The sequence below is a fragment of the Saccopteryx bilineata genome, chromosome 1, assembly GCF_036850765.1.
Source record: "Saccopteryx bilineata isolate mSacBil1 chromosome 1, mSacBil1_pri_phased_curated, whole genome shotgun sequence".
In the NCBI taxonomy this organism is placed as follows: domain Eukaryota; kingdom Metazoa; phylum Chordata; class Mammalia; order Chiroptera; family Emballonuridae; genus Saccopteryx; species Saccopteryx bilineata.
This window is the reverse complement of record NC_089490.1, coordinates 89,059,013-89,069,073: the sequence shown is the minus strand read 5'-3', so window position 1 is coordinate 89,069,073 and position 10,061 is coordinate 89,059,013. Positions and strand designations below refer to the sequence as shown.

The following is a 10,061-nucleotide window of genomic DNA, read 5'->3' as shown; positions in this document are numbered from 1 at the left end:
AGTGGATAGAGTGTTGGTAGGACATGGAGGACCCAGGTTTGAAACCCCAAGGTCACCAGCTTAAGCATGGACTCATCTGGCTTGAGTGTGGGCTCACCAGCTTGAGTGTGGGGTTACTGGCTTGCGTGTGGGATCATAGACATGACCCCATGGTTGCTGGCTTGAGCCCAGGGGTCACTGGCTTGAAGCCCAAGGGCATTGGCTTGAGTCCAAGGTCGCTGGCTTGAGCAAGGGGTCATTTGCTCTGCTGTAGCCCCTGATCAAGGCACATATGAGACAGCAATCAATAAACAACTGAGGTGCTGCAATGAGGAATTGATGCTTCTCAACTCTCTTCCTTTCTGTCTGTCTGTCCCTCCCTCTGTTTCTGTCACACAAAAAAATACTGCTATACTGAAAATTACACAACATTGCTATGAGATATCAATAAACAGAGAGGTATACCATGTTCATGGGTCAAAAGACCCGATACTGTTAAGATGACCATTGTTTATAGGTTAATGCAATTCCTATCAAAATCTCAGCAGGCTTGCTTAGAGAAATTGACAACTAGATTCTTTAATTTATATGGAAATGAAAGCATCTTGAATAGACTAGACAATCTCGAAAAAGAAGAACAAAATTCTTAGAAATACCTGATTTCAAGACTTATTATAAAGTTATAGTAATTAATACAGTGTAGCATCCACATAAGGATAGACAAAGATATCCATAGGTCAGAGTAGAAAGTTCAAAAATGGACCTATACATATATGGCAAAACAATTTTTGACCAAGATACCAAATCAAATGAATAGGGTAAAGGAAGTCCTTTTAAAATGGTTCTGAAACAATCAAATATCTGTATGGGCAAAATGAACCCTGATTCCCTTTCACTTCATACACAAAAATAAATTTAAGATGGATCATAGAAATAATTGTAAAGTGCAAAACATAGAGCTTCTACAAGAAAATTTAGGAGAATATCTTTGCGATGGGGATAGGTGAAGGTTTCTTATATAGGACATGAACACAAACCATTTTTTTATTTTTTATTTTTTTTTAATTTTTTTATTTTTATTTTTTTATTTATTCATTTTAGAGAGGAGAGGGAGAGACAGAGAGAGAGAGAGAGGAGAGACAGAGAGAGAGAAGGGGGAGGAGCTGGAAGCATCAACTCCCATATGTGCCTTGACCAGGCAAGCCCAGGGTTTCGAACCGGCGACCTCAGAAACCATTTTTTTAAATTGCCAAATTGGGCTTCATGAAAAATGTTAACTTCTGGTCATAAGAGACACTATTAAGAAAGTGAATAAACAAGCTACAGACTGGGGAAAAAAATCCATCGTATATATATCTGACAAAGAGCTCAAGTCTTGACTATATAAAAAACTCCTAAAAGTCAACAATAACAGTAACCCAATGAAAAATGGTCAAAAGACTAAACAAACACCTCAAGAAGATATACTAATGTCCAATAATCTCATTGACGTCATTAGTTGACCCTGACCTGGTAGCTCAGTTATAGCACTGAACACCCAGGTTGCAGGTTTGATCCCCAAGCAGGGCACATACAAGAATCAACCAACCAATGAATGCATAATTAAGTGGAACAAATCAGTGTTTCTCTCTCTCTCAATCTCTTCCTCTCTTTCTAAAAATCAGTCAGTAAGAGTCATTAATCATCAGGATACGCAAAACATAACTGCAGTGAGGTAAACCATTCTACTATACCTGCTAGGACAGCTAGAATATAAAGACTGACAGCATCAACTGCTGGCAAGGATATAGATCAACAGTTTGCAGATACTGCTGATGGGAGTGCAGAATAGTAAGAGAACTCTGAAGAACTCTTTGACAGTTTCTTACAAAGCTAAATACATGTCAACCCCATGACCTATAATTTCCACTCCTAGCTATTCACCCAAGAGAAATAAAAACACATATCCACAAAAAGATGTGTACAAGAATGTTCATGGCAGCCCTATTTCTCATAGCCCCAAGCTGGAAGCAACCAAAATGACCAGCAACAGAAAAATGGATAAGCAAATTGTGGTACAGTCACATAATGAGACACACAGCAATCAAACAAAACAAAGCATCGGTACATGCAGCTACATGAGTTAAACTTACAGACATTGTGAGGAGTGAGTGAAGGGATATGTATTGTATAATTCTATTCACAGGAAGTTCTAGAACAGGCAAAATTAAGTGCTAGAGATGGAAATCGGACAGTGGGAGCCTCCAAGGGCACTGAAAGCAAAAGGATACAAGGGAAGTTTCTGGGCTGTGGGAAATCTTTTTCAGCATGGTGGTTACATGGTATATACCATGTCAAAACATCACACTCCACACTTAAGAACGGATATCTCATTGTGTGTGCATTTCACCTAGATAACACTAATTTCACATAAAAATGAGTAACTGAAACTCTCTGAAGTTAAATCCAATAGAAAGTTATTCTAAGAAAAATAAGAGGAATCATTCCTACAGATGATGAAAGCATACCAGAAAGACAGGCCCACAGAACAGGAGAAAACAGACTCCACAGGTTAAAAGCAAACTTAATGGCATTAAGACAATGAGACAAGACAGGAGAGAAAGAACATGGGTATGAATTAGAAAAGTTCAGAATGAGTGACAGAATTCAGGATGGGGTTAGAAATTTATAAAGAAAAACGTAAGTTTGGTAATAAAGGCAAAACACAACAGAATGGTAAATGCAACAAAGAATGCCCAAGGAGAAATATAAAATAAAAAGGAAAAATTTTAAATAAAATAGAAACAAAAAAATAAGGAGAGATTATTTCGGGGGCAAGGATGGTAAAATGCTCTGAAATTAGATAGTGGGGATAGTTTTGAAATTGTGACTATACTAAAAATCTCTGAATAGCACACTTTGAAAGGGTGGCTTTTGTGGTATATGAATTATATCTTAGTAAAGTGGATACATGCATCTATCCACAACCTATATCTATGTATCTATATGTCTATCTCTGTCTATAGCTATGCCTATATCTGGTAGGGCTCTATTATGGGCCCCATGTTCACTACAGATATTAAATGATAGTATTTAGAAGTAGAGGGGAAAAAAAGAAACGAAGAAAAAAAGTAAAAATATCCAAGAAAAAAGGTAAAAGTATCCAAGAGGAAGAGACATATTAAAAATAGGCTATGGACAAGGCTCCATTGGAGCAAAGATGGCCCGGGCGCTGGGGATGGCTCTGTGGCCTCTGCCCCAGGCGCTAGAGTGGCTCTGGTCGCGGCAGAGCGACGCCCCGGAGGGACAGAGCATCGCCCCCTGGTGGGCAGAGCATCGCCCCTGGTGGGCGTGCCGGGTGGATCCCGGTCAGGCGCATGCGGGAGTCTGTCTGACTGTCTCTCCCTGTTTCCAGCTTCAGAAAAATACAAAAAAATAGGCTATGGAGCCCTGGCCAGACGGCTTAGTTGGTCAGAGCATCGTCCTGAAGTGTAGAGGTTGCCGGTTTGATCCCCGGTCAGGGCACATACAGGAGCAGAATGATGTTCCTATAACTCTCTCTTCCTTCTTCTCTCGCTAAAATCAATAAATAAAAAAATTTTCGCCTGACCAGGTGGTGGCGCAGTGGATAGAGCGTCAGACTGGGATGCGGAAGGACCCAGGTTCGAGACCCCGAGGTCGCCAGCTTGAGGGCGGGCTCATCTGGCTTGAGCAAAGAGCTCACCAGCTTGGACCCAAGGTCGCTGGCTCCAGCAGGGGGTTACTCGGTCTGCTGAAGGCCCACGGTCAAGGCACATGTGAGAAAGCAATCAATGAACAACTAAGAAGTCGCAACGCGCAACGAGAAACTGATGATTGATGCTTCTCATCTCTCCGTTCCTATCTGTCTGTCCCTGTCTATCTCTGCCTCTGTAAAAAAAATAAATTAAATAAATAAATAAATAAATAAATTTAAAATAGGCTATGGAGATTGAGTATACAAATATAGGAGTTCTTGAAGAAGAAATGCAAAGAAAGGGAACAAAAGAATTCTAAAAACTGTAATTCCAAAGAACTTTTTCCAAAACTAAAAACAAAAGGTTTGAAACTATATACTGAAATATACCACATAACTGAGCATACTGACCCACACTGGCCTGTATTCAAAACAGATTCCAGAAAAATTACTAGACTTAGAAAAAGAAAGAAAATAAATGTCTTTTAGGTATCTAGAAAAAGCAAGTAACTTACAATAGAAAAAATAGATAATCAGACTTTTGAATAACAATGTCCAATGCTAGAAGAAAAACATATTTAAGGTAATCAGAAACAAAAGAAAGAAAAATGAAAGGAAGGAAGGAAGGAAGGAAGGAAGGAAGGAAGGAAGGAAGGAAGGAAGGAAGGAAGGAAGAAGGAGGGAAGGAAAGCATTTTATATCCAACAAAATTGACTTTCAAGTACAGCATTACTATTATTACCGTGTGAGAACTCAGAGAACATTGTTCACATGAGCTCTTCCTGTGGGGACTTAGAGAACAAGCTTCAGACAGGAAAATGACATGTGAGACACTGTCACAGGATTGGTGGTGAACATTAAATATGTAGCTACTTGTAAACCAAGGTCAATGAGGGCTAAAGGGCATGGTGTGTAACGGCTGCACTCTGCCCACGTAAACACAGTACACCAATTTCAAGAGTGGGACAGGAATGGGAAAGCAAATGCAACACAAATTTAAACTGTTTTTAGAAACCACGTTGGTGGTGGTGGAGTTAGTAAGTTACTTGTTTTTCGGAGATGGTGGTGATGCAATGAGATAAAGCCAGTGAAGAATTATGGGATAATCCCAATTACTTCACTCACTCTCTGTATCCTTGAGAATCAGGACTCTTGACGGGGAACAAAGGTGCAGGTGCAGCACAGAAGAGGTGAGGGAAAGAGCCTGTGATGTGAACAGAATTGGAAGTATCAGTATGAATTTGTGAGGTATTTTATCTCTAAGTATACACATTATCATGTGCCTATATTGTATGTACATATGCATGTATCTATGTGTGTGTGAACGTATATATATATTAAACATGTAAATGCATATGTATATGTACAGCATTGGCCACTGAAAAGGACTAAAAACAATGATCGACCCAGTAGCAATGGAAACCCTTAGTGCCCAGGTTACAGAAAAGTACCAGATGAGGACCGGCCATCTTGTCAGACAGGATAGTGAGGAGGTCAAAATTACTAGGGTCATTCCAAAAGGGCTCAGGAGCCAGACTGAAGAGGCTTCAACTGCCCAAAGAGGGGACATTTTCAACTTCAAATAAGAATGGTAATTGCAAAGCATTGAAACACACCAAATATGTTTAAATCTATGATACAGATGATTCTAAAACACTACAAAAACTGTGCTAGTTAAAAAAATAAAGCCAATTGGTCACCTTCCGGGGATGACAAGATAGTAAAGGGAGGGCGTAAGCCTTTCTGGTAGGAAACGTGCCACTAGATCACAAGCAGCAGGTGACAGGTGACTCTTCTAGAAATATTACAGTTAATCTGAGAGGGCGGTGGGGTGGCCGCATTCTGTAACACACTGAGCCTCCATGACTGTTCATGACCCCAGGGTAGCAGACGTGCCTGCCTCCTAATGGACGGACCCAGAACCCCCTCAAGTCTTGCCAAAGGGATGGAATCAGAGTCTGATCAGGTCCCTAGAGCCAGAGGACAGAGGAACAAGATGGGCTGCACCAGGACTGTGTGACCAGCAACTTCCAGGCTGGGAAATCCAGCAGCCAAAAGGCCCCAGGGCCTTTGACAGACAAGTTGTAAGAAAAAGAAAGGGATGGAGGGGGAATCAGTACATTGAAATGCAAAGACGTATTTTTTTTAAAAAATGAGCAAGATCAAACTCTAATGTCTAGGGATGTGCGCTTTGATCCATGACAAAAGAACACAAGGAAGTGCCAGACCAGCAGTCACTTTTGGACAGAGGGAGGGGCTGTGATTCTCATGGGGACACATGGACGGTCTTCTGGGGAGGCTGTAAAGTTCTGGACCTGGGTGGCAGGTTCAAGGGTGGGTTTGCCTTATCATGATTCATCAACGTCTAACTTGTTCAGTGAGATTTTCAGGATCTGCATTTTCATTTATAATGAAAAACTCAAACCTAAGTCACACCCTGTCACTCATCCCATCAACATCTTCTAATGATGCCCCTTCCCTAGAGGACAGGCTGGTCATCAGCTCCATGCTTGCCCTTGCTGTCACCAGACCAGCCACACAGCCTCCTCACGCCCTTCTACACGCCGATCCCTCTGTCTAGCATGCCATTCCCTGTGAGTCTGCCTGGCTCACTCCTCATCTCCTTTAGGCCTTCTCTCAATGTCACCTTTCTAGTGATGTTGTCCTTGACTATTTATTAAAAATCGTGCCCCTCCAGGCCTTCCAATCCCCTCCCTGTTCTCCATAGCCTATTTTGCATCTAACCTGTCACATACATGCACACCTACTTGTCTTGGGTTTGGTCTGGTTCCGCTCTTGGGGAGGGCGAGAGTTTTTGTCTGTTGGCTCCCCAGTGCTTACAACAGCACCTGGCATGAGGTGGTAAAAAGTTATCCAGTGAGTGAGCCAGAGGGGAAGATGGCTGCTGGTGTGTTCGGCCCAGTATGGTTCTGGCTGACGGCCCTGCCTTGATGTCACAGCCAAGACACTGGTGCCCAGAGATGGCAGCTCTTTTTACAGAGCGGGCCTGGGTGACACTCGTCCCTGTCCAGCCCTGGGGTGACACAAGTGACATGGAGAGACATGAAACACACAGACAGGCGATCCCAGGCCGCCAGCAGGAGCCGGGCTCCACAACGCCCCGCCGAAGCCCCCCACACATGCTTTGTCATGTGTAGGTAGATACGCAGTTTCTGCTGGTAAAATTGTTCCCAGTTTCGACACGGTAACCAAACTGAGGAGTATTTAATGGTGTTCCCCAATCCTGACTTTCAGGGTTCCTCTCCCCACATACTTGAGAACCACAGACTGTCACAATTAGTTGAAATTTCCTTCAAAACCTTCCAAGGCCTCTCACCTCAAGCCCCAACCCCCTTCCATTTTGCCCCAGCTCCCGATCTTGGCCCACGTCTGCCCCGTGGATACCATGCTCATGCCCACGCTTGGCCACTGCACCCTCTCCAAACACCCTCTCTCCTCCTCTCCTTCTGGTCAAGCCCCATGCCCTCTTCAAAGCTCGTTCTTTCCTCCCAGTCAGTAAAGCCCTGCTCAGTGCCAGCCCCGGTCCCAGGCTCTGAAGCTACAGAGATCACGGCCCAGAGGAGCTCCCATTCTTGGCAGGGACAGACAGGGACATAAATTTTACTTCTAATCATTACAGCAAAGCTATACAGAGGGCCAGGTGCCAGGGGGAAGGGTGTATACTTATTCATTTCGCTGAATCCTACAAGGCAGCTATTATGATTGTCTCCATTTCACAGACAGGTAAACTGAGGCACAGAGAGGTTATATAGCTCATCCAAGGTCACAAAGCCAATAACCAATAAAACTGGGATTTGAACCCAGGTGCTCTGGCAGCAGAGCTCACTTTCTTCACTGCCACGTGCTGAGAGCAGATGGGAGCACATGTTGGAGTCCAGAGGGAGGTGGGACCAAACCTGCCCAGGGGTCAGGGAGGCTGCATGATGGAGAAGTGGGCAACTGTGCTGGACGGCAAGGGTGGGGGCGTCCAGGCAGAGGTGCAGGGAGTTGAGGTGGGAAGGCTACGCTGTGTCTGAGGGGTGCAGCTTTTCAAGGTGGTTGGGCTGTGACTGGGGGGTGCCACTGGGGTGCCAGGTTAGCAGAGCCTGCGACCCCTTCCTGAGGAGCCTGGGTTTAGTTCTGTGGGCGGCTGGGGCATGGAAGGGGTTTTCTCATGGGTGGATCTCGGTCAGATACTGGCTGCTCCCTGAAAGAGTGGCGGGCAGAGCTGGAGGGGCAGGGTCACCAGGCAGCAGCCCTTTCTCTCCTGGCTCCTCCACTCACTCCAGAATCTTGGGTGAGTGACTACATCTCTGAGACTCAGTTTCTTCCTCTGTAAAGTGGAGACAGAAATGGCACCTGCCTCCCTGGTGACTGGAGGCTAGAACAAGACAGTGCAGACAAATGTGCCCAGCAGAACCCAGCCTGGCCAGTGTCATGTCACTAAGAGCCCCAGGAAGTCCTCCCTGAGCGGGGATATGGGGGGCTGAGTGAAGCCCCCAGGCCAAAACTCACCACCACCTCCAGGTCAGAGTTCAAGTGTCGCTGGGTATCTGACATCTGCACCAAGATCTCACCTAGAGGTCCAAAGAACAATGGCTTCAGTGAGGGAGTCTGTCCCATCCACCCTCTTCCCACCAGAAACTTATAGAAGGGCCTGCCTGAGGCTGGAGTTCAGGACCAAAGTCCTGGGATTTCCCATGTGGCTCTGGGACTCGGGCAGCCACCTGTTTCAGCCTTCTAACAGCCGTGCAGGGAGTGGTAGGGAGGGGTGGGGCTCCAGGAGTCTGGGCTCTGGGCCCTGGGTTGCGAGGCCCACGTCTTTGGGCAGACTCCCTGGAAGGACAAGACCATTAAAGGAACCACCTCTGGGACCCAAGAATGAGGGGTAAGGCAGGTCCCGGGCCTGAGGTGAAGTACCAGGGAGGCAGGCAGAGTGCCTGGAGTCTGGACAGCAGGAGGAGGCCTGGAGTGACAGAGGGGCCAGGAGGAGGAGTGTCCCCCAGGTCCAGAAAGGTGTATAGGGGGGTAGTATAAAGGGCAGTCCCTTACCCAGAATCTGTGAGGTAGAACTCTGCAGGGCCTGCTCCCCGATCTTCTGGATGGCACTGAAATACACCTCGGCCGCCTCGGACAGAGCTGCACGGGGAGAAGGAATGGGTCCACCCCTAGCCCCCCCACCAGCCACCCCCACCCTTTTGGAGATCCTCCTTCCATCAGGAGAGAGTGAGGAGGGGACACTGTAGGAGCTGGTATGGGTGCCTGTGAGAGGGAAGGGATGCCCTGGGCGGTGTGTGTGATATGACACTGGCCAGAGGTGAGGGGCTGGGTAATGTGGCTGGCACTGTCCAGGATGGGTCTGGCATTGGTCTGTCTTGGGTGGGAGTGCCAGCCTCTGGTGTGCCCATAAGGAGGGGTGGCGCAGGTTGCTGGTGTCAAGGAAGCAGACTTTGAAGAACTAAAATGCACTGAGGAATTGGGTGGCACTTGGCTCCAGGTGTGTCCCTGGCCTGTCCATCGCATAGATGGCTCGTAACCCTCTGTCGACAGCAGTGGTGGAGCAGGTGGTGCTGGGAAATGGTGAGTGTCAGTCTGGTGTGGGGTGCAGAGAATATGGGTGGGAGGCATGAGTGTCTGTGGAGAGACGGTGGGGGGGGGGGGCGCAGAGGCTGCGGCTGGGCACTCACCGTGGAAGGCCCGCAGGTAGTTGTTCCCCAGGTAGACCAGGTTCTCCAAGGCAGGGTTAAACTGCTCCATGATGCTCTGAACCCGAGGGCAAGGGCAAGTAGGGTGAAGATTGGGAGAGGAAGAAGGAATGATGGGCAGAGGCCAGTCACAGGCCTCAGGAGCAGGGAACCCCAGTGAGAAGACTCTGGAATCTGGGGGAGCCCAGCTAGAAGCCTGTGGTCACCAGGGGGAGCCCAGTTAGAAACCTGGTGTCCTGAACGGGTCTCAGAGACCATCTCTTGTGGTCTTTTTCCAGGCTGGAGTCTCCTCAGCCAGCTCTGCTCACATACTTACCCTAGTGGGATCTTTCTTCCAAGACAATGCACTTTGGAGGACCCTTCTTTTCCCACTGGGCTGAAGCCTGCCAGTCTGCCACAGTCCCCAGCTGGGCACAGTTCAACCCTGGCCTGAGTCCAGGCCTTGCTGGACTGGACACACAGACTGCCCAGTCACCTCAGGGGCAAGGGCGATCTTGCCCTCCTCAAAGAAGAGCCCTCTGGGAGCAAGGCTACCCCAAGCCATGGCCAGTGGGAGAGCACTCGGGGTGGTGGAGGTGACTCTGCGCTCGGACTTGGGTCTTGGTTCAAATCCCTGCAGCCCTTCTGCCTCCCTTGGTGACCTTGAACAAGCTGTTTAACCTCTCTGGCCTCCTTTTCGCATC

General features: G+C 47.1%; 1 protein-coding gene across 1 annotated transcript in view; it reads right to left on the bottom strand.

Moving 5' to 3' along the window:
- The window catches only part of BAIAP2L2 (BAR/IMD domain containing adaptor protein 2 like 2), a 34,219-nt gene that overhangs the window by 23,118 nt on the left and 1,040 nt on the right, over window positions 1-10,061 (bottom strand). Inside the window, exons 2-4 of the mRNA XM_066258390.1 lie at window positions 9,361-9,436; window positions 8,726-8,812; window positions 8,189-8,250 (exon numbers count right to left, since the gene is read on the bottom strand). Coding sequence (XP_066114487.1) covers window positions 8,189-8,250; window positions 8,726-8,812; window positions 9,361-9,436 — 225 coding nt within the window. The remainder of the gene's footprint in view (window positions 1-8,188; window positions 8,251-8,725; window positions 8,813-9,360; window positions 9,437-10,061) is intronic.